General features: G+C 41.7%; 2 protein-coding genes across 3 annotated transcripts; both read left to right on the plus strand.

The window, feature by feature from the left end:
• Positions 1-4,938: 4,938 nt before the first annotated feature.
• Positions 4,939-9,572, plus strand: LOC143040079 (molt-inhibiting hormone-like). 2 transcript variants are annotated; one of them, XM_076210742.1, is made up of 4 exons: positions 4,939-5,116; positions 6,458-6,756; positions 7,781-7,892; positions 9,436-9,571. In XM_076210742.1, the coding sequence occupies exons 1-3, from the start codon at positions 5,102-5,104 to the stop codon at positions 7,884-7,886; spliced, it is 420 nt and encodes a 139-aa protein (XP_076066857.1). In that variant the 5' UTR covers positions 4,939-5,101; the 3' UTR covers positions 7,887-7,892; positions 9,436-9,571. The 2 variants fall into 2 exon arrangements, with proteins under 2 accessions (XP_076066857.1, XP_076066856.1); XM_076210741.1 differs by lacking the exon at positions 7,781-7,892 and having other exon boundaries at positions 9,436-9,572.
• An 8,396-nt stretch (positions 9,573-17,968) lies between these two features.
• On the plus strand, positions 17,969-22,784 carry LOC143040078 (molt-inhibiting hormone-like). Its single transcript, XM_076210739.1, has 3 exons — positions 17,969-18,144; positions 19,482-19,780; positions 22,516-22,784. Exons 1-3 carry the CDS (start codon positions 18,130-18,132, stop codon positions 22,619-22,621), a joined length of 420 nt encoding a protein of 139 aa, XP_076066854.1. The 5' UTR covers positions 17,969-18,129; the 3' UTR covers positions 22,622-22,784.
• The last annotated feature ends 2,727 nt before the right edge of the window (positions 22,785-25,511 follow it).

Below are 25,511 nucleotides of genomic sequence, written 5' to 3' on the forward strand. Positions count from 1 at the left end.
ACATCTCCAAAGGTCAATGGTCCCCGGACATAATCTCACGGCTAGCTGTGAGCCGTTTGGTTAAGAATTTTCACCCTCCTGACCCCGCTCCCTCACCAATCTTGACCCCGCTTCCCTTCTGACCTCACACCTCTACCCACACATCCCCTCATCTCTGACTCCGCCCTGCACGAAGGATTGTCCTGTTTTTAGCTCTGCGTGTTCTACTTCTACTCATATCTCAATTGTACTTATGTCTCTGCAAATTCTTGTAACCTGTACTTTCCTGAAGAGGGCTATAGCTATTAGCCGAAATATAGAAGTTATACTTTCTTCTAAGTTTCCTTTTATTTCGACTGTGGGTTCTTCGTGATTATTTACAAATGTGCCACTACCTTTTCTCCAAGTTATCTTAACATGTTGTCTGAATGACCAAGATAAAAGTACAAAGTTGTTGGTTTTTTCTACCTTCATATGCAGTAAAACTACTTGACTGTTTTCTGGACAAACAGATGTAAACACGATTAAGAAGTGATCCCATGTATCAAACGTAGAAAACATATATGAGCAGAAAATTATCTTTTTCAAGCCAAATCAAACTGGTAATCTGGGGTAAAAGTGGACATAAGTAACTGTTATAGATCATGTTCCATTCCCCCGTCCCACCATGCCTTCCAATCCCCTTTGTACAAACAGGATCCTTCGTTCAGTCTCGCCTCGATTTCTTATCTTCGCAAAACCATAAGATCCTCCACCAGAACAACCAACGCCTTTATCTCCCGTGTAGTATCGGAGTGCAAGTACCTTGATCTCTTTCCCCGTATTTCAGTCTCGAGCCTTTCCGAGGAGTACTCACAAGAAAAAGTACAAAGCAAAGAAGCCATGTGCCACGCAGGGTTAATTTGAAGAGCATCCGCAGACAGGAGCGGAGAAACCCAACGACGTTCACATGGGAACGACAGGAAGACGACCATTAATCCCCTCAAGAAAAGAACATTTAGCGAGGATGAGCAAGTGTTTGAGAGCGATGCTACTAGTCAGAGGCCCTCACCGAGACAGAAAGCCGATGGCCGGGAATGGCTTGGGTCAGACATCTAGAAGCTGGGGACAAGAAAACATTCCATTGAAGCACCTCTGTCTTCACTAGATGAAGGTCTTCACACCCCTCATACCACGGACAGTGTACCGGGTGGCTACAAGAAATGAAAGTCAAATAGTGGGAAGTACACTGTAATCTCTGATACCACTGACAACTAATGCGTGTGAATACAAAGAGAGATGGCTCCCAACTGACGCCATGCTGCCAATTTGGCGCGAACAGACATACATTGCATTTGCGATATCCAATATCATTACAATATACACAATGATTACACATTACAATAAATAATAAAACAACAACAAAATATATGACAATTCTATAAAGAGGGGGAAAACATGTAATTACCAAAATAAGCAACTAACCAGTACAATATACAATAATAATTGTATGATATACTATCATACCACGCTAACACATCAGCTTTTATTTTTATAGTCCTTAGTTCTTTTCTTTTTACTCCATCCATCCAAGGACAATATATATATATATATATATATATATATAATATATATTATATATATATATATATATATATATATATATATATATATATAAATGACAAATAAGATTGAAGGTGAAAGAAGTAGACGAGGAGTAATGGGAGAATTTCACGTGAAATTCTCCCATTACTCCTTGTCTACTTCTTTCACCTTTAATCTTATTTGTCATAATATAGTCAACATGTCGAAAGGTGATAGAAGAGAGGATATATGGAGAGAATACAACAGAAGACGACAAATGGAAAGTTATACACTACGCGGACAATTTCTCAAAGATTGCCTAGAAGAGCAAGTTCTCCCAAAATCAGCACCGGAACAACTAAGAAACACAAAACACCTGTTTGGAAATGCGGCCAGAGCTTACTTACAAGAAGCAATAGAGAATCTACAAGACCAAGTACATTATGTAGTGAATCAATAGTGCACCTCATAAGTTAGCCAAATGTTTAGCTAAACCTTTATCCAATACTTTAGGAACTATTAGTGATGTACATCTACGAAATTCTTCGGATCTAATTAACAGATTAAAAGTTTTAGATTTCAATAACAAGAAACTAGCCAGCTACGATGTCACCTCTTTATATACTCGAGTATCAATAAAAGGCGCTCTAAATGCTGTTGAACGAGTAGTAAATAATTTGAAAAATGAAGATCTACACAGACAACATTCTGGCCTCGCTATGGGTAGTCCCCTTTCTGCAGTGTTAGCAAATTTATACATGGAAATACTCGAAACAGAAGAATACATGACTAAAATGGGTAGGAATAGTAAATGGTTTAGGTATGTTGATGACATACTCGCAATTGTACCTAAGTATAACGACATTAACAAAAAAATCATGAGAATAAACAGTGTAAAAGAAAATATACAATTTAATGCAGAAAATGAAAATAACGGAAAATTACCTTAGACACAATTATTCATAGAATAGATAAAAATGTGAAATTTTCAGTATACCGGAAACCCACCAATAAAGAAGACTATATACACCTCTACTCAGGACATGATGACAGAACTAAAACAGGTATTATAATGGGTTTCTTCCTCAGAGCATTTCGTATATGCAGTAAAGAATTTCTAGATCCAGAATTACAACATATTACTGAGACTTTCATCAAACTCAAATATTCAAAAGGTCTCTTATGTAGGTTGAAAAAGAAAGCCAAAGAAATAATTAACAAAAGTAAAGATGAAAATAAAAATAAGAATGATAATAAATGTAATAATGAAACCAGATATATCACAGTACCAAACTCTAATATTAATTCATACCTAGACACTTTTCTCCTAAAAGCGGGCATCAAAATAGCCAGGACGTCAGGTAGCAAAGTAGGGCATTTGGTAACACGTAGCGACAATACTCCCACTAACGAAAACAGCGTTGTTTATAAAATCCCGTGTAAAAGCTGTCCCTCTTCATATTTTGGTGAATCTGGTCGCGGACTTAATAAAAGGATAAATGAACATAAAAATGACGTAAAAGCCCATAGGACATCTAACTCCATAGTAATACATATGGATAAACATGGTCACCTTCCAGACTGGAACAACACAACCGTATTAAATAAAGGATCATCCAAGAAACTAAGGAAGACAACTGAGGCAGCATATATCAACACTAATAACAACATTAACCATAGAGAAGGCTTTATATGTTTACCAAAAGCCACAAGCTTATTAATAATAACAGAATACGCAAATAAAATAACAAGCCCTCCATAGCGTCCCATAAGATGATCCGTCCGTGTATAAAATATCCTGTTACGTTTGAGTTGTTAGCTTTGTGATCAAGACCCTGTGGGTCGAAACGTTAAGGCGTGAAATTCTCCCATTACTCCTCGTCTAATTCTTTCACCTTCAATCTTACATATATATATATATATATATATATATATATATATATATATATATATATAATTTCATTCACAAAATATTTATTCATAACAGAAATGTAGTCAAAATATATGACAAAGATAATTCTAAGTACAGAGTGTAGGTCTATTTGAAGACGCAAGCAACTATGGCTTTTCTATTAGGGTTTTCCTGCTGAATATGTTTAGCAAATTTACGAGGAGACTTGTCTATCCCACGCTTAAGAACATTTAAAGTGCGTGGTGTGAATTTCCTGGGTCTGCCAAAGCGCTGACGTGGGGAAGGTAGTGACGCCCCCTACACCATCCTTGGAACGTAACAACCAGCGTTGCACCTTGCTCTAAAGGTGTAAGGGCGTGTAGCAGAAACTCAAGTGACATTTGGCAATCTTCATGGAGGGAAGTGTACAGATATAGGAAATAATGGAAATAAACATAATGGGCAAGCACACTGGTAGAGGTAACCAACAGAGTTCATGCATCCCGAAAAGGAGCATCCCGTGACTGCGGGTCACATACTAGATCAGAACCGTGGCTGCAAATTAAATACTTAAACATAATTGTGGCTGTAACTGTAACAGAGCTGTGGCTACAGATCACATACTAAATCAGAATCGTGGCTGCTGATAACACAGCAAACCAAAGACTTGGCCACTGATCACAGATTCGACCAAATAATGGCGACAGAATCGTTACTGCGGATCACCTGCCAAACTAGAATCATGGCCGCAGGTCACATACTAGCCACAATCGTGGCTGCACATCACGTTTAAGACCACCACCACATAATCTGTAAACAACACCATAGTAAAGAACGAGTTAAAGGAATTGGTTTTATATCAGAATGATAAAGAGACGGATGAAGAGTGAGGAGCCTACACCAGGAGGCACGTAGCTGCGACCAAGGCCGTCAACTCTGCCATATCATGTACTTCGACTTTTGGGGAAGGCCACTCACGGGTATTGGAGACAAGTGCGGGATTCAAACCCACAACCAATCCAATGGAAAACAAACACGCTTCCTATTACGCCACCAGCGCACAAACGAAAAAAGAAAAATGAAAAAGAAGAAAAAAATATATATGCCGAAGTCAATAGTCGGACCACAGTATACGTCATTGTGCACTTGACTAGAGATGTGTTTCATACTAAAGGATTGAACTGAAATGCGTTTCATTCGTGGAAGATGACGTACGGAGATGAGAGTGCAAGAACTTTTCACACAGCAATAAAAACTATGAAGTGTTTCCGCTGAAAAAATAGCATCATCCAAGCATTTATGGATATGACATGAGTTTACTATATCATAGAAAGGCAATGTAGGTATCAATAAAGTGGAAGAACACTAAAGGCCATGACAAAAGTAACGTAAAAATCTATTCTGTGTGATTGCAGCGTGACAGGAGATCCCCCTTTCCCTCCACAACGCCACCGCCGAGGAGTATAAAGCGAGCCGCATCGGTGTAGTCTCCATTCAGTCTGTTGATCGCGATCAAAGACACACAGGACGCTCACCTACCCGAGGGCTTAAGACCTGTGCTCGCTTGACGTCATCCGTTGTACCTCCGACTGTGTTACTCATCTACCTCTCATAGCAGCATCAACGTCCGATCGTCGCCAGATTTCCGACTCTACCTTCATCAATACAATGGCCAATCACCAGGTACGATCTTCTCGCCCGTAACCTGTATGTGCGCACCTCACCTGTCATTCTCACTTTTGTGCCAAAGTGTGTGTCCTTAGTCATGCAGTGTTTTGTGATTTTCGTCATAATCGTGGAGTGCTTTCATCGAGTGCCTTTGCACCTGCGTCTGTTTGTGTCCTTGTCTGTGTTTTACACTGTGCGTGCAAATGGTTCTGACGACTTGTAAGTCCGTTTCCTTCAGCGTGTGTCTGTATCTAGGTGCATAGTTTTGTGTTGTTTTAACCATATGTCTCAGAATATGGACGTATACAGTGGAATGTGCATTGTAGTGTACATTTGTATGAGCCAGTTTATGTGTATGCAATCACCTGACCTCATCCCACTTCGAGACAGACATACAGATGGAATTTCAATTCTTTCAAGTGGTTATCACGCTGGTTAGTCTCCTACGAGAGAATTAAATTCTACGAGTACCCCTACACAAGTTCAACCAATACATCGCCCGTCTCATTCTAAAGATTCGTGTTCATAGTTCGAGAAGGAACAGGCGTAAAGGAGAGGACTGAGTTACCGTGTACACTTTAGTATTGTGCAATTGTTTTTATATGCATTCTTTCACGAGTCACACACACATCTTACGCATGTTTAAGAGAGAAACTCAGCTCCTCACCACGTGAAGCCTAAGCTATTCGGATTCCACATGGAGGTGTAATAGACAATTTCAGATTTCACGAAGAAAGTCAAATCTGGCAGTAAGTTGCTTAGTCGATCCTGCCTTTACCAGAATCCCTTTAGGCGTTTTTATTAAAGTTGTCCAAGGTGCACACCTTTGGCGCCGAGTTGGATTTTGTAACAGAATAATAATTAACCCGTAAACAAATAGATAAATAGATATATGACATTGATGCATAAGAGGTCAGATGCCTACTATAAACATTCAAACAACCGCTGATGTCTTCTCTGAATGTATGATAGTTTCTACTGCATGCAATATTTCGCTGGCTGGCAGGGCTACCAACCTGTGATATGTTGCTTTATACTGCTCCACTGTCGTTTGTCCTTCACGTCTCAATGTTTCTGACACCAACTTCTCCCTACTCCATATGGGATATTGACTAGAGTCACATTTATTATTATCACTATTATCATTATTATTTAATAGGTGAAAACGAATATGTACTAGCTTCTATTCTTATTTTCCACGACTATCTGTAAATCTCCATGACTCCGCCTTCTAGGAGCAATATTGTGTTGAGTTGATGCATACAAAACACAGAAAAAAAAAATCAAGATCTCTCCACCTTTGTAGGATAAATTGGCACCCTTTTCACCTCCCTGTTGTACTCCCTTCCACTTCAGATGTCAATCGTTGTAGCAGTTTTGCTCACCCTGTCGGCGTCAGTCTACGTACAGAGTCGCACCGTCTCAAGCAGGTTCTCTGGATTAGAGAAAGCTCTGACGGACACTTCAGCAGCTGCTGCCCCCTCCCCTGGAGCACTACAGGCGCCGCAACCATTGGGACGCAGCCTGGCGAAGCGGTCTCTCTTCGACGCCACTTGTATGGGATCCTACGACCGGCAAATGTACAAACAACTCGACCGTGTGTGCGACGACTGTTACAATCTCTACCGCAAACCCTACGTCCAGGTCGAGTGCAGGTACGTAGTCGTCATCGTCGTCGTTCTATCAATTACATCCAACACTGCCTCAATCCACCTCCAAAAATTCTATCACCACTGCTCTTTCCTTTACGCAATGACACAGTCACAGATTAATTGCGCATTATTACTTCCTGTGTAGAATTGGCAATACTTCTGTTGCTGATTATACATTTTCACAAGCTGTTCCTTTGGGCACCTTTTCTTTGCCTATCTATCTATCTATATACCAATAGGCTTCCTTTCCCATATAAGTGAGGTAGTCATCCAGGGCATCCACCCACCCCACTCCCATTTCTAAACATCTCCAATATTATGTATCCACTAAGATTTACCAGACACCCTCAATTTTCTTTATATTACCTCATCTCCTACTCTAGCATTGAGATCCTCCAACATTGCATTTATACTCCTCCTACAACTCTCTAAGACTCATTGAAATCAATCCGGAAACCTCTTTCCTCTTCACTCTTCTCAGTACCAGGTCCGCATGCACACACACAAAAACCTACACTTCCCATCCCAGTTTCACTTTCACCCACATCAGCCTCAAAGACACTTCCCTCCACTCTACCACGCTCTTTCCCATCTCATTTACTAGTAGAGCCAATGCTCTCCTCCCCCATGCCTTCATCACTCCTGACTCTCCTCACCACACTCCCAAACTCAAAAACACCCCTCCCTTTCAACTTACTTTTATTTAACGCTAACACATTCAACTTCCTTCTCAAGAACATAGTGCCAGTATCTTCTCTTTTACTCTCCTCTGTGCCACAACCACACACATTTAATGACCCAATAGCTTGTACTAAATCCTAATTATTTTCACATACATTGTACGAACACCTTTCAACTTCAAAAGATTTATTTTTTGTTGTGATTTTTATGTTTGTTATTAACATATTCTTTTGTTTACACAGTAAACATTTTGTCATTTTTCTTAAGTTTAATGCCGCCAAGTTTACCACATTTTTAATTTACCATTATTATTATTTTCTCCTGACCTGACGTGACTACCAAACAGCCGGGACTGCTTTAGATCCGAAATGTTCAATATGTGTGTGATGGACCTCAAACTGGATTTTAAGCATTACATGAACATAGCAAAAGAACTCCAAGGATTTGAATAATTTTCGGTTGGTTAAGGATTTATTTCTTTTAGTTGTATTTTTTATCATTTTATCTTTTCTCTACATTTGTTTACTTTTCTTAGCCTTGATTTATATATATTTTCATCTTTGATTTTATATTTTAGTTTGAAATATATATTTAATATTATTTCATTAATATTACTACTTTTAGTCAGATATTTAATTTCTTTTGATTTGAATTATTTCTATTCTGTTTGTACATTCTTGCTTTAGCACACATTCTTTGCGTCTTTCCCCTTCCTCAATAAATGGGGTAGTGTTACTAGTGGAGTTCCCAAGGGCTCGGTTTTGGGTCCCTTATTGTTCATTATGTGTATAAACGGCTCGAACAATGGGGTTAATAGTAAGTTTGCGGATGACACTAAAATAGGACGATATATAAGGTCGGGGTAAGGACTTGGAATACTGCAGTAGGACTTTGATCAATTGTTTCCATGGTCGGATAAATAGCAAATTGACTTTGATATTTAAAAGTGTACCTTGCTAAATGTAGGCTTAAACAACTCAGCTAACAGGTTTAGATTAGATAACACCATATTAAAGAAAAGAGAATGAGAAAAGAACTCAGGAGTTTAGTGAGTCTGGAGCTTAAATCCAGGGAACAGTGCATTAGTGCCATCAATAGGACTAACTGGGTATTAAGGTTTATATCTATCACGATTATTAACATAAGTCCAGAGGTAACCATTAAATTCTATCTGGATATAACAAAATAGTCATACCCATCCTTTACTTTGTGGTATAGTTTTGTTCTCCATCCTATAGAATGGATGTTAATGCACTAGAATTAGTACAGAACTCAATGACCAAAATGATAAAAGGTATAAGGAATTTACCTTACGAAGACAAGCTTAGACACCTTAATTCACTTTCTCTGGAACGACGAAGAGTGTGTCGTGATGTAATAGAGGTTTTCAAGGGTGATGCAAGCAAGGTCATTATTTTGAGCTAGCAGGGCAGGACTAGTAGTAATGGACTTAAATTGGGCAAATTTAGGTTTAAAAAGAAAATAGGCAAGAACTGGTTTACCAGCAAAGTGGTTAACTAATGGAATAGATCTAATAAACATCTTGTGAGCGCTAAAACAATTGGCTGTTTTAAGAAAAGATTAGATAACACTATTTCCAAGCCCCTCCTCATCCTGTCCCTTGCCCTCTTCAACCCCCTCTTTTCCATTTGCCTTTCCCCCTGCACCTTTTATTGGACACTGTTTAAACTTGCAATTTTTTCAAACACACTTTCTCCCATAACGTCCTCGTAGTCTCCAATAACCTATTTCCTTCCCCCGTCCTGTTGCCTATCCCGCAGCCTCGATTGCCCTTCCTTCCTTCCTTTTCTCTATCCACAGTCTCCCTTTGGCCCACTTTCTCCCCCATGTCTGCTCTACTGTCTGCCCAGTCCTCTCTCCTCATCTCAACAAGGATTTCTTCGTCATTCCCACAAGACCGCTCTTTCCACATGCCCTTCCTCTCACTCCACCCCACCTTAGAACTCACTTCACTCACCGAAAACTACTTTGTATCCACAGACGGGGCTGCTTCGCTAACGACGTCTTCGAACAATGCTTGTACGATCTCTTGCTCCAGGATGCAGCCGAGGAATACAAGATGCTCATCCACAGTGTGGGCAAGTAATAAGTAACAGACTATACGTCACGTCACCTGAAGTGAATCCTTCGTCCTGCCTCCTGTCCATCGTCATGGTCCTTCGCCTGCTATCAAGCTGTTCCATCCCCTTTTCGCACCACGCCTTCCAATCCTCTTTGTACCAACAGGATCCTTTGTTCGGTCTTGCCATCATATTCCTCAGTCTCGGCAAAAAACGTATCTCAGTCTCGGAAAAAACGTAAGATCCTCCACCTGAACAATCAACATCTTTGTCTCGGAGTATAATTACCTTGATCTCTTTTTTCGCACACTTCACTCTCGAGCCTTTTCGAGGAGAACTCACAGGAACAATTACTAAGAAAAGAAGCCATCAACCATGCAGGGTTGATTTGGACACCAGCCGCAACCAGGAGCTAAGACCCCCAATGGCGTTTTCATAGGAACACCCAAGTGTTGTCACATGGCGACACGAACAGTCCCTAGTCATCTTCGAAACCTTTAATCTCTTCAAGAAGAGAACATTTAGCGAAGCTGAGCAAGTGTTTGAGAGCCCACCACTTGGGCGATGCTACTAGTCAGAGGCCTTCCCCGAGAACAGAAACCCGCTGGACGGGAACAAGACAACCTTCCACTGTCATCGCCAAATAATGGCCTCCGCACCCTTTATACCACCGACCGCTTTTATTTTTGTAGTCTTTAGTTTTATCCTTTTTACTTCACCCCAGCCTAGGGCAAATTATATATTAGTTAATTTATTGAATATCTATTTATAACAAATTTAGTCAAGATATATGCCAAAGATAACTTTAAGTATAGAGTGTGTGTCTACTTGGAGACGCAAGCAGCTATGACTATTCTTAAATATTCCCACTGTAGTGAGATGCAAAGATTGTGTATGAGTGTATGTGGTAGTGTTTGATTTGTGTGTGTGTGTGTTTGTGTACACATACACACAGCCACATGATAGATATATGATATGCAAGTGTGTAGCTACCTCATACAATCGAGCAGTAGACACTCCCGGTACTATGGTAGTGTATGCGACACTGTAAGTTCTGCAGACGAGCCCCTTCTTCTCACTGGCCGATCCCATCACATCAGTGATGTGTATCGCGGGTGAAGTGGGTGCTGCCTGGTGTACAGCCGAATTCTATGACCAAGGTCAGAGCTTGCACCGCCGATAGTGGACGCACCTGATGGTGCGTATCGGTGGAAGTGCATGGAGTCATAGGTGCACAGCACTGGTCAGAGCTTGCACCGCCGATAGTGGACGCACCTGATGGTGCGTATCGGTGGAAGTGCATGGAGTCATAGGTGCACAGCACTGGTACTGTCGTTTTGTTTATCTTCTCTTTTTCATTCCCACTATTTCTTCTTACCTATCTTATCAACGCCTGTCATACCACACTCCTTACTGACTAGCCTATCTCCACTGCACAATGGTGGTCCTTCATGTTTGCAGTCTTTCTCCCATTCCATCGCAGCATGAACAGTCACTGGTCTCTTCTATTCAACTCTTCTTCTCTCCTAACCACAATCTACAAGCACTCGGTTACTGCATTACTTCGTTTTCCTTCCTCTACCCTTACCTCGTCTCCCTCATTCGAGCTTCCTCTTCACTTCCTCCATTCTTCTTCCCAACATAATGTATTCTTTGCTACCCGGCACATCCTCCCATTGTTTGCATTGCCATGTTCATGTTTGTCTGTGACATGCCTAACGGTATGCTATCGTACTTAAGAGGGTGAGCATATATGCATGTGACATATTTTGTAGATATGTAAACGTGCATATGTGCGTATTCAGGTGTCTATGTACACGTGCACAATTACCACGAATTTCGACAACAGTATTATAGTCATGTAAGGTCTACATAGAGAATATGTGAACGAAAATACAATGTTACATGCAGAAGCAATGGTTTTCTTTTACCTGGATTCAAATGCTGGTTAGAAATACACGGCTTTGGTGGCAGCGGCCGTGGTCGGCTGTGGTGCGATTTGTAGGAGCTTCAAAACGGATGCTGTTGCGCATGCCAAGCGACTGCTAGCGACTTCGACCTGTAACCTGTAATGAGTGAGAAAGTTAGTACCGAGGAAGGGAGTCCTGATGTTTGCCAGGATGTTGCTCTATGAGTCCTGGTGACTCTCGAAGGCGAGGTGTAGGCGCTTCCACCCGGAAGAGCTGATGGTGGTGCTGTTGGCGGCAGTGAGCCTCACGTCAACGTCCTTGGGGCCTCGGGATCCTTCTGTGGAGGCATAGAATATGGAAGTGCAAGCGCCGGTGTCGACAAGGAAACGACGTTTCGAGGAGCATCATCTGACGGAGCCTGAAGATGTTCCTGCTAGCTCCGTCAGCTTCGGGTGATAGGGGGCGATTGCCAGCACCTCGAGCGATGATGGGGGTCGCAGCAATGGGAGAAGGGTTCATTTGGTCACTCCGGAAGGTCACCAATGTAGGGGGTGTTGACTACAGGAAGAAGGATCGAGGGTTCATGAGTTCCTATTATTTAGTTGGGTTAGAATTTTATTTACAAGCGACCCAAAGACGTATATATACCTCACCCATCCGTTGACGTCCGTGGTTTGCATTTACTTACTAAAGTTCCAGGGGCCTGGGATCACGCTCGGCAGGTCAGTAATAGTTTAATGGATCGTATGGTGTTGTGGGATCTGCGGATCCATGTGATTTCTGGGCAATGAATACTGATTTGAAGAGGTGTCTCGCCGTCTTTGGCACCAAGTGCCTTAGGAGGTCTATTAAGTTGTCGCTGATATGAATTTGAGTCAAAAGAACAACTGCTCCGTGGGTTTAAGTCAAGGCCTGTTCTAGCATAATTTGTGAACATCAGCTTTGATTATGTGGGCATATGGCACGCTTCCCTGAGATTGATGCTACTCACAGGGCTATCTCTACAAGAGACAAACCTTGGTGGAGACGATGAGAAAGCCCACAAAACTCAGGGCTGGCTCAAGTGGACTGAGCCTGCTAAAAGCTGATTAGAATAGAGAGGATAGCTGCATGGAAGCTAAATCAGAATATCGTAGGGAATTGCATCGTCGTGTGATTGAAGCGACGCTCTCCGATGTTGGTAATATGAGTCATCTGATTCGCATCTTGCCAGAATTTTGAGTTTCAGGGACAATCAGAAGTTCACAACAATACAGAGTTCGTTTGAATGAAACTGTGGAGTTCTTGTAGCTTACAATATATGTATCAGAGTAGATTATCATATAGGAAAATATACAATGGTTGCACACACACCACAGCACACGGTTTGAATAACTCATTTTTCTCCTAGACGTCTGTGCTGCTTGAACTCGACGCGAGTTCTGACTGCGTGTTCAAAAACGATGACGCGAGGTCGACGCTTGGTCACGCCATCAGGTAAAATCACGTGATCCTGCGTCTGCCAGCAAAACTCCCTCCAAATATAAAGAAGATAGCTAAGTCTAATGACAGAAATATCTATCCTAATTGTAGTAATGATAAATAATAATACATAGTTATTCAAAAAGGAGGATTATAACAAGAAGGTCTAGTTTTTAATCAAGTTCTTACTCTCAAGGAGGCCTTACACTAGTACATATATATAATAAATTTATCTTAACATAATCACGAAGAACCCACAGTCGGAATAAAAGGAAACTCAGAAGAGAGTATAACTTTGACTGGGACAAGGCCAAAATTTTGTTCAATTCCAACTGTAGCTTTAGAAGAAAAGTTGTTGAATCCGCCTTAATCGAAGAATGTCCGAACTTGAACATCTCTAAAAGTAATGGTCCCCGCACATAATCTCACGGATAGCTGTGAGCCGTTTGGTTAAGAATTTTCACCCTCCTGACCCCACTCCCTCACCAATCTTGACCCCGTTTCCCTTCTGACCTCACACCTCCACCCACACATTCCCTCACCTCTGACTCCGCCCTGCGAGACAGATCGCCCTGTTTTTAGCTCTGCGCGTTCCACTTCTACTCATATCTCAATTGTGCCTATGTCTCTACAAATTCTTGTAACCTGTTCTTTCCTGAAGCGGGCTATATTTGTTAGCAGAAATATAGAAGTTATACTCTCTTCTAAGTTTCCTTTTATTTCGACTGTGGGTTCTTCGTGATTACTATTTACAAATGTGCCACTACATTTTCTCCAAGTTATCTTAACATGTCAGAATGACCAAAATGAGAGTACAAAGTTTTTTTTTGTACCTTCATATGCAGTAAAACTACTTGACTGTTTTCTAGACAAACAAATGTAAGCACGATTAACAAGTGATCCCATGTACCAAACGTAGAAAACATACATGAAAAAAATTATCTTTTTTTCAAGCTAAATCAAAATGGTCATCTGTGGTAAAAGTGGACATAAGAAACTGTTATGGATCATGTTCCATTCCCCCTTCGCACCATGCCTTCCGATCCTCTTTGTACAAACAGGATCCTTCGTTCGGTCTCGTCACGATCTTTCTTATCTTCGGAAAACAATAAGATCCTCCACCAGAACAACCAACGCCTTTATCTCCCGTGTAGTATCGGAGTGCAAGTACCTTGATCTCTTTCCCCGTATTTCAGTCTCGAGCCTTCCCGAGGAGTACTCACAAGATAAAAGCACAAAGCAAAGAAGCCATGTGCCATGCAAGGTGAATTTGAAGAGCATCCGCAGCTAGGAGCGGAGAAACCCAAAGACGTTCACATGGGAACGACAGGAAGACGACCATTAATCCCCTCAAGAAAAGAACATTTAGCGAGGATGAGCAAGTATTTGAGAGCGATGCTACTAGTCAGAGGCCCTCCCCGAGACAGAAAGCCGATGGCCGGGAATGGCATGGGTCAGACATTTAGAAGCCGAGGACAAGAAAACCCTCCAATGAAAACTTACGTAAATGGAGGGCAAAATCCGGAGACCCAAAAACGTATTCCTCCCCCTGTCGAATCTCAAACAGTACCAAGCCTGGAAACACTGCATGCACTGGAGGCAGCCAACCTTGGTCTCGCTACCAGGCATACGAAAAATATCTGGCTCGTTAGGGATAATGATATACATATATATATGTATATATATATATATATATATATATATATATATACATATATATATATACACACATATATATATTTGTGTGTGTGTGTTTGTGTGTGTGTGTGTGTGTGTGTGTGTGTGTGTGTGTGTGTGTGTGTGCGTGTGTGAATAGAATCACCATTGACGACATATGTAAATCAAATAATTCCGACAGTCGTTCCCGATCTCGAACCGGGACCTTGCAAAATGCTCCGGCTTTGCATTTTGCATAGTCCCGGCTCGAGTCCGGGGACGACTATCGGAATTGTTATATATATACATATATATATTTATATTTATATATATATTTATATATATACATATTTATATATACATATGTATATATATATATATGTATATATTTATATATATATATATACATATATATATATATATATATATATATATGTATGTATGTATGTATATTGAGGAATGGACGACAAAATGAGTGGCAGGGTGGTGAAATAAACACCGAGAATCGTTGAAGTTTTTATTAACTGACGTTTTGCTCTTAACAGAGCTTCTTCAGAGTGTACAAACATGGTCAGGAAATCAACAGTTTTATCCCTTACATCATTCCGCGTTTTTTCCTTAACCCACCCTATCCCTCCCTCTCGTACCCTTCAACTCCTGTAGGACCATCCAGCCGAACGTTTTGGACAGCTTAATAAAACCATCCCGATGGTTACAGCAGGGCTGGGATGCTATGAAAGCTGCCTCGACTATTTTTCGTTTTTTCTTGTCTAACCCTTGTTTTAATATTTAGTATTTGACCTAGTCATTGCCCCGGAGAAAACCAATTTCAACACCAAACTTAATAGGCTGAACATGGTAGACAGGGATATTCGGTTCACAGTGGAACACGATGTGGATCAAAGTTTACCTTTCTTAGATGTAGTAATTTGGAGGAAGGATAACGGTACGGTGGGTTTCTTGGTTCACAGAAAAGCTACAAACAAAAATGACCTCATTCACTACTTTTCGGCACATAGTGAAAGGATAAAGAGAGGAGTAATAATTGGATTTTTTCTCAGAGCGTTCCGGGTATGCAGTTAAGAACGTATCGACAGAGAGGTCAAATACATTTTTAAAGTGTTCTCAGGACTTAAATATACAGAAGGGTTACTCCATAGTTTGAGGAAAATAGCGCTTGAAATAATGAAAAAGAAAAAGGATGAGATCAAGTAGACTAAGGAAGGTGGCTACATTGTGGTTCCCAACTCCAAGTACACAGAAGAGTTAGGACATTTACTCCGCAGAGCAGGGCTCAAGATCACCAGTACATCCAGTACGAAGATAGGTGAAGTAGTGACAGGTAAGGGTAGAAAAGAACATAATAACAACAGCATGGTTTACAGAATCCCATGTGGTGGCTGTGACTTAAACTACTTTGGGGAGACAGGAAGAGGCCTACAAAAGCGGACATATGAGCACAAGAGTGACCTGAGGGTTCACCGAACATCAAACGCCTTGGTGGTTCATGCGGAGAAATATAGACATTTACCTAACTGTGGTGTTAGTTGCGATTTACAAAAATGTGACTAATCTTTGTTGAGAAAAATTAGTCACATTTTTGTAAATCGCAATTAACACCACAGTCGGGCGAAAGAAAGAACTGAGCAAGCGAAACTATATATTTCGATTGCTAACTGCAATCCTCCTTACACTTTATGTTACTGAAGAGGATTGCAGTTAGCAGCCGAAATAAATAGTTTTGCTTACTTAAATCTTTCTTTCTTCCGACTGTGGTGTTAGTTGTGATGTATATATATATATATATATATATATATATATATATATATATATATATATATATATATATATATATACGCATATGAGCGGGTGGTGAACTAAACACAGTGAACAGTTAGAGTTTTATTCACTGACGTTTCGTGTTTACCAGGACATTCTCAAAGTACAGTGCATGCAATCTCAGAAAATGAACAGCTACTATACTTCATCCATGTCATGTCCCTCTCTCTCACCTCATTCGTTCTCTATACTTCTCAGGTGACTCCGACCATGCCGCTTCCTCCCTCCGTTCTCATTCGTCCTCTTGACCTCCTTGATGATCAAAGTGTATGCTGTGTGTGTGTGTGTGTGTGTGTGTGTGTGTGTGTGTGTGTGTGTGTGTGTGTGTGTGTGTGTGTGTGTGTGTGTGTGTGTGTGTGTGTGTGTGTGTGTGTGTGTACCGGTAGGAGGCCATCCTGAGTACATGTAAACAGGAAGCCGACAGCAATGGAAGCATGTCTGAGTTTGTACTGAATACTTTCAAGCTTTCAAGCAAGGGCGTGTAGCAGAAACTCAAGTGACATTTGGTCATCTTCATGGAGAGAAGTGTACAGATATAAAGAAATAAACATGATGGGCAAGCGCACTAGGAGAGGTAACCAAAAGAGTTCATGCGTCCCGAAAAGTAGCATCCCGTGACTGCGGGTCACATACTAGATCAGAACCGTGGCTGCAAATTAAATACTAAAAGATAATTGTGGCTGTAACTCACATGCTAGATCAGAGCTGTGGCTACAGATCACATACACAGCAAACCAAAAACTTGGCCATTGATCACAGATTCGATCAAATTGTGGCGGCAGAATCGTTACTGCAGATCACCTGCTAAACTAGAATCATGGCCGCAGGTCACATACTAGCCACAATCGTGGCTGCACATCACGTTTAAGACCAGCACCACATAATCTGTAAAGAACACCATAGTAGAGAACGAGTTAAAGGAATTGGTTTTATATCAGAATGATAAAGAGACGGATGAAGAGTGAGGAGCCTACACCAGGAGGCACGTAGCTGCGACCAAGGCCGTCAACTCTGCCATATCATGTACTTCGACTTTTGGGGAAGGCCACTCACGGGTATTGGAGACAAGTGCGGGATTCAAACCCACAACCAATCCAATGGAAAACAAACACGCTTCCTATTACGCCACCAGCGCACAAACGAAAAAAGAAAAATGAAAAAGAAGAAAAAAATATATATACCGAAGTCAATAGTCGGACCACAGTATACGTCATTGTGCACTTGACTAGAGATGTGTTTCATTACTAAAGGATTGAATCTGAAATGCGTTTCATTCGTGGAAGATGACGTACGGAGATGAAAGTGCAAGAGCTTTTCACACAGCAATAAAAACTGTGAAGTGTTTCCGCTGGAAAAAAAATAGCATCATCCAGGCGTTTATGGATATGACATAGTTCTACTGCATTATACAAAGGTAATGTAGGTATCAATAAAGTGGAAGAACACTAAAGGCCATGACAAAAAGGACGTAAAAATCCATTCTGTGTGATTGCAGCGTGACAGGAGATCCCCCTTTCCCTCCACAACGCCACCGCCGAGGAGTATAAAGCGAGCCGCTTCGGTGGATTCTCCATTCAGTCTGTGGCTCGCAACCAAAGACGCACAGGACGCTCACCTACCCGAGGGCTTAGGACCCGTGCTCGCTTGACGTCATCCGTTGTACCTCCGACTGTGTTACTCATCTACCTCTCATAGCAGCATCAACGTCCGATCGTCGCCAGATTTCCGACTCTACCTTCATCAATACAATGGCCAATCACCAGGTACGATCTTCTCGCCCGTAACCTGTACGTGCGCACCTCATCTGTCATTCTCACTTTCGTGCCAAAGTGTGTGTCCTTAGTCATGCAGTGGTTTGTGATTTTCGTCATAATCGTGGAGTGCTTTCATCGAGATGCCTTTGCACCTGCGTCTGTTTGTGTCCTTGTCCGTGTTTTACACTGTGCGTGCAAATGGTTGTGGCGACTTGCAAGTCCGTTTCCTTCAGCGTGTGTCTGTATCTAGGTTCATAGTTCTGTGTTATTTTAACCATATATCTCGGAATATGAACGTATACAGTGGAATGTGCATTGTAGTATATATTTGTATGAGCCAGTGTATGTGTATGCAATCACCTGACCTCATCCCACTTCGAGACAGACATACAGATGGAATTTCAATCCTTTCAAGTGGTTATCACGTTGGTTAATCTCCTACGAGAGAATTGAATTCTACGAGTACCCCTACACAGGTCGTCTCATTCTAAAGATTCGTGTTCATAGTTCGAGAAGGAACAGGCGTAGAGGTGAGGACTGAGTTACCGTGTACACTTTAGTATTGTGCAATTGTTTATATATGCATTCTTTCACGAGTCACACACACATGTTACGCATGTTTAAGAGAGAAACTCAGCTCCTCATCACGTAAACCCTGAGCTATTCGATTTCCACATGGAGGTGTAATAGACAATTTCAGATTTCACGAACAAAGTCAATTCTGGCAGTAAGTTGCTTGGCCGATCCTGCCTTTACCAGAGCTCCTTTAGGCGTTTTTATTGGCATTGTCTAGGGTGTACAGCTTGGGCGCCGAGTTGGATTTTGTAACAGAATAATAATTAACCCATAAACAAATAGATAAATAGATATATAACATCGATGCACAAGAGGTCAGATGCCTACTATAAACATTCAAGACCCGCTGATGTCTTTTCTGAATGTATGATAGTTACTACTGCATGCAATATTTCGCTGACTGGCAGGGCTACCAACCTGTGATATGTTGCTTAATACTACTCCACTGTCGTTTGCCCTTCACGGCTAAATGTTTCTGACACCAACTTCTCCCTACCCCCTAAGGGATATTGACCAGTCACACTTATTATTATCATTATTACTATTATTATTTAATGGGTGAAAACTAATGTGTACTAACTTCTATTATTATTTTCCACGACTATTTGTAAATCTCCATGACTCCGCCTTTTTGGAGCAATATTGTGCTCAGGGGTAGAACCCCTAGTTGATGCATACAAAACACAGAAAAAAAAAATCAAGATCTCTCCACCTTTGTAGGATAAATTGGCACCCTTTTCACCTCCCTGTTGTACTCCCTTCCACTTCAGATGTCAATCGTTGTAGCAGTTTTGCTCACCCTGTCGGCGTCAGTCTACGTACAGAGTCGCACCGTCTCAAGCAGGTTCTCTGGATTAGAGAAAGCTCTGACGGACACTTCAGCAGCTGCTGCCCCCTCCCCTGTGGCACTCCAGGCGCCGCAACCATTGGGACGCAGCCTGGCGAAGCGGTCTCTCTTCGACGCCACTTGTATGGGATCCTACGACCGGCAAATGTACAAACAACTCGACCGTGTGTGCGACGACTGTTACAATCTCTACCGCAAACCCTACGTCCAGGTCGAGTGCAGGTACGTAGTCGTCATCGTCGTCGTCGTCGTTGTATCCGTTACATCCAACACTGTCTCAATCCACCGCCAAGAATACTATCACCACTACTCTCTCCTTTACGCAATGACACAGTCACTGGTTAATTGCGCATTATTACTCCCTGTGTAGAATTGGCAATACTTCTGTTGCTGATTATACATTTTCACAAGCTGTTCCTTTGGGCACCTTTTCTTTGCCTATCTATCTATCTATATACCAATAGGCTTCCTTTCCCATATAAGTGAGGTAGTCATCCAGGGCATCCACCCATCCCACTCCTATTTCTAAACAACATCTCCAACATTAAATCTCCACTAAGATTTACCACTCACTCTCAACTTCCTTTCTATTACCTCATCCCCTACTCTAGTATTGAGATCCTCCACCGTTGCGTTTATACTACTCCTAAAACTCTTCAAACACTCATTTAAATCAATCTAAAAAAAAAAAAAAAAAACTCTCTTTCCTCTTCACTATTCTCAATACCAGGTCCACATGCACACACACAAAAAACCGCATCTCCCATCCCAGTATCACTTTCACCCACATCAGCCTCAAAGACACTTCCCTCCACTCTACCACGCACTTTCCCATCTCCTCATTTACTAGTAGAGCTAATGCCCCCACGCGCCTTCATCGCTCCTGACTCTCCCCACCACACTCCCAACCTCAAAAACACCTCTCCCTTTCAGCTTAGTTTTACTTAACGTTAACACATCCAACTTTCCTTTTCACAAACATAGAACCAGTATCTTCCCTTTCACTCTCCTCTGTGCCACAACCACACACATTTAATGACCCAATAGCTTGTACTAAATCCTAATTATTTACACATAAATTTAACAAACACCTTTCAAGAAAAAACCATATATTTATGATGTGATTTTTATGTTTGTTATTAAAATAATCTATTGTATACACAGTAAAAACTTTGTTATATTTCTTAAGTTTAATTCCGTCAAGTTTACCACATTTTTAATTTACAATTATTATTATTTTCTCCTGACCTGACGTGACTACCAAACAGCAGGAACTGCTTTAGATCCGAAATGTTCAAAATGTGTGTGATGGACCTCTAACTGGATTTTGATCATTACATGACCATGGCAAAAGAAGCTCCAAGGATTTTAATAATTTTCGGTTGGTTAAGGATTTATTTCTTTTAGTTGCATCTTTTATACTTTTATCCTTTCTCCACATTTGTTTACTTTTATTTGCCTTCATTTATATATATTCTTCACCTTTGATTTTATATTTTAGTTTGAAATATATATTTAATATAATTTCATCATTATTACTACTTTTATTCAGATATTTAATTTCCTTCGATTTGAATTATTTCTATTCTGTTTGTACATTCTTGCTTTAGCACACGTTCTTTGCCTCTTTCCCCTTCCTCAATAAATGGGGTAGTGTTACTAGTGGAGTTCCCAAAGGCTCGGTTTTGGGTCCCTTATTGTTCACTATGTGTATAAACGGCTTGAACAATGGGGTTAATATTAAGCTTGCGGATGACACTAAAACAGGATGCTATATAAGGTCGGGGTAAGGTGTTGGGATACTGCAGCAGGACTTTGATCAATTGTTTCCATGGTCGGATAAATGGCAAATGGATTTTAATATCCCAAAGTTTAGTGTGCTAAATGTAGGCTTACACAGCTCAGCTAACAGGTATAGATTAAATAACGCCATATTAAAGAAAAGAGAATGGGAAAAGGACTCAGGAGTTTAGTGAGTCTGGAGCTTAAATCCAGGGAACAGTGCATTAGTGCCATGAATAGGACTAATAGGAGATTAGGATTTATATCTAGGACGGTTATAGACAAAAGTGCGAAGGTAATCATTAAACTCTATCTGGCTATAGCAAAAAAAGTTATACCCATCCTTAACTATGGGGTACAGTTTTGTTCCCCATCATATAGAATCGATTTTAATTCACTAGAATGTGTACAGAGGAGAATGACCAAAATGATACAAGGTATTACCTTACGACGACAAGCTTAGACACCTTAATTCACTTTCTCTGGAACGACGAAGAGTGTGTCGTGATGTAATAGAGGTTTTCAAGGGTGATGCAAGCAAGGTCATTATTTTGAGCTAGCAGGGCAGGACTAGTAGTAATGGACTTAAATTGGGCAAATTTAGGTTTAAAAAGAAAATAGGTAAGAACTGGTTTACCAGCAAAGTGGTTAACGAATGGGATAGATTTGATAAACACGTAGCGAGCGCTAAAAGTATTGGCTGTTTTAAGAAAAGATTAGATAACTTTATAGATGAGGATGGCAGGTAGTAAGGAATATGAAACACTATTTCCAAGCCCCTCCTCATCCTGTCCCTTGCCCTCTTTAACCCCCTCTTTTCCATTCGCCTTTCCCCCTGCACCTTTTATTGGACACTGTTAAAACTTCCAATTTTCTCACACACACTTTCTCCCATAAGGTCGTCGTAGTCTCCAATAACCTATTTCCTTCCCCCGTCCTGTTGCCCATCCCGTAGCCTCGATTGCCCTTCCTTCCTTCCCTTTCTCTATCCACAGTCTCCCTTTGCCCCACTTTCTCCTCCATGTCTGCTCTACTGTCTGCCCAGTCCTCTCTCCTCATCTCAACAAGGATTTCTTCGTCATTCCCACAAGACCGCTCTTTACACATGCCCTTCCTCTCACTCCACCCCACCTTAGAACTCACTTCACTCACCAAAAACTACTTTGTATCCACAGACGGGGCTGCTTCGCTAACGACGTCTTCGAACAATGCTTGTACGATCTCTTGCTCCAGGATGCAGCCGAGGAATACAAGATGCTCATCCACAGTGTGGGCAAGTAATAAGTAGCAGACTATACGTGATGTCACCTGAAGTGAATCCTTCGTCCTGCCTCCTGTCCATCGTCATGGTCCTTCGTCTGCTATCAAGCTGTTCCATCCCCCCTTCGCACCACGCCTTCCAATCCTCTTTGTACCAACAGGATCCTTCGTTCGGTCACGCCACCATCTTCAGTCTCGGTCTCAGTCTCGGAAAAAACGTAAGATCCTCCACCTGAACAATCAACATCTTTGTCTCGGAGTATAATTACCTTGATCTCTTTTTTCGCACACTTCACTCTCGAGCCTTTTCGAGGAGAACTCACAGGAACAATTACTAAGAAAAGAAGCCATCAGCCATGCAGGGTTGATTTGGACACCAGCCGCAACCAGGAGCTAAGACCCCCAATGGCGTTTTCATAGGAACACCCAAGTGTTGTCACATGGCGACACGAACAGTCCCTAGTCATCTTCGAAACCTTTAATCTCTTACAAGAAAAGAACATTTAGCGAGGCTGAGCAAGTGTTTGAGAGCCCACCACTTGGGCGATGCTACTAGTCAGAGGCCTTCCCCGAGAACAGAAACCCGCTGGACGGGAACAAGGAAACCTTCCACTGTCATCGCCAGATGATGGCCTCCGCACCCTTCATACCACCGACCGCTTTTATTTTTGTAGTCTTTAGTTTTATCCTTTTTACTTCACCCCAGCCTAGGGCAAATTATATATTAGTTAATTTATTGAATATCTATTTATAACAAATTTAGTCAAGATATATGCCAAAGATAACTTTAAGTATAGAGTGTGTGTCTACTTGGAGACGCAAGCAGCTATGACTATTCTTAAATATTCCCACTGTAGTGAGATACAAAGATTGTTTGTGTGTATGTGGTAGTGTTTGATTGGTGTGTGTGTGTTTGTGTACACATACACACAGCCACATGATAGATATATGATATGCAAGTGTGTAGCTACCTCATACAATCGAGCAGTAGACACTCCCGGTACTATGGTAGTGTATGCGACACTGTAAATTCTGCAGACGAGCCCCTTCTTCTCACTGGCCGATTCCATCACATCAGTGATGTGTATCGCGGGTGAAGTGGGCGCTGCCTGGTGTACAGCCGAATTATATGCACTACCGATAGTGGACGCACCTGATGGTGCATATTGGTGGAAGTGCATGGAGTCATAGGTGCACAGCACTGGTACTGTTGTTTTGTTCATCTTCTCTTTTTCATTTCCACTATTTCTCCTTACCTATCTTATCAACGCCTGTCATACCACACTCCTTACTGACTAGCCTATCTCCACTGCACAATGGTGGTCCTTCATGTTTGCAGTCTTCCCCCCACTCCATCGCAGCATGAACAGTCACTGGTCTCTTCTATTCAACTCTTCTTCTCTCCTAACCACAATCTACAAACACTCGGTTACTGCATTACTTCGTTCTCCTTCCTCTACAGTACTCTTACCTCGTCTCCCTCATTCGAGCTTCCTCTTCACTTCCTCCATTCTTCTTCCCAACATAATGTATTCTTTGCTACCCGGCACATCCTCCCATTGTTTGCATTACCTATCTATCCATGTTCATGTTTGTCTGTGACCTGTCTAATGATATGCTATCGTACTTAAGAGGGTGAGCATATATGCATATGGCATATTTTGTAGATATGTAAACGTGCATATGTGCGTATTCAGGTGTCTATGTACACGTGCACAATTACCACGAATTTCGACAACAGTATTATAGTCATGTAAGGTCTACATAGAGAATATGTGAACGAAAATACAATGTTACATGCAGCAGCAATGGTTTTCTTTTACCTGGGTTCAATTGCTTGTTAGAAATACACGGCTTTGGTGGCAGCGGCCGTGGTCGGCCATGATGCGATTTGTAGGAGCTTCAAAACGGATGCTGTTGCACAGTCCAGGCGATTGTTAGCAACTTCGAGCAGTAACCTGTAATGAGCGAGAAAGTCAGCACCGATGAGGGGGCGTCCTGATGTCTGCCAGGATGTTGCTCTATGAGTCCTGGTGACTCTCGAAGGTGAGGTGAAGGCGCTTCCACTCGGAAGTGGTGATGATGGTGTCGTTGGTAGTAGTGAGCCTCACGTCAACGTCCTTGGGGGCTCGAGATTTTTCTGTGGAGGCATAGAATACGGATGTGCAAGCTCCAGTGTCGACGAGGAAACGACGTTTGGAGGAGCCACATCTGTCGGAGCGTGTCGATGTTCCTGCTGGTTCCATCGGTTTCGGGTGGTAGGGGGCGATTGCCAGCACCTCGAGTTAGGATAATCGGAGCGTTGATGGGGTGAAGGGTTCATGTGGTCACTCCGTAAGGTTACCAATGTAGGGGGTGTTGACTACGGGAAGAAGGATCGAGGGTTCATGAGTTCTTGTCTTTTATCTAGTTGGGTTAAAATCTTATTTGCAAGCGACCCGAAGACGTATATATACCTCACCCATCCGTATATGTCCGTGGTTTGCATTTATTTACTAAAGCTCATGAGGCCTGGGATCACGCTCGGTAGGTCAGTAATGGTTTAATAATCGTGTGGTGTTGTGGATCCATGTGATTTCTGGGCAATGAATACTGATTTGAAGAGGTGTCTCGCCGTCTTCGGTACCAGGTACCTTAGGATGTCTATTGAGTTGCCACTGATATGAATTTGCGTCAAAAGAACGACTGCTCCGTGGGGTTAAGTCAAGGCCTAATCTAGCATGATTTGTGAACATCAGCTTTGATTATGTGGGCATATGGCACGCCTCCCTGATATTGATCCTACTCACAGAGGCAAACCTTGGTGGAGACGATGAGAAAGCCCATAAAACTCAGGGCTGGCTCAAGTGGACTGATCCTGCTAAGAGCTGATTAGAATGGAAAGGATGGCTGCATTGAAGCTAAATCAGAA

Source organism: Oratosquilla oratoria, chromosome 27 (assembly GCF_046742065.1).
Source record: "Oratosquilla oratoria isolate Oo_2021 chromosome 27, ASM4674206v1, whole genome shotgun sequence".
Taxonomy (NCBI): Eukaryota; Metazoa; Arthropoda; class Malacostraca; order Stomatopoda; family Squillidae; genus Oratosquilla; species Oratosquilla oratoria.

Bases quoted from the DNA above. Each gene is read 5' to 3' on its own strand.
- LOC143040079 (XM_076210741.1), top strand. The intron at 6,757-9,435 runs GTACGTAGTCGT...TTGTATCCACAG, and splicing joins TACGTCCAGGTCGAGTGCAG to ACGGGGCTGCTTCGCTAACG.
- LOC143040078 (XM_076210739.1), top strand. The intron at 19,781-22,515 runs GTACGTAGTCGT...TTGTATCCACAG, and splicing joins TACGTCCAGGTCGAGTGCAG to ACGGGGCTGCTTCGCTAACG.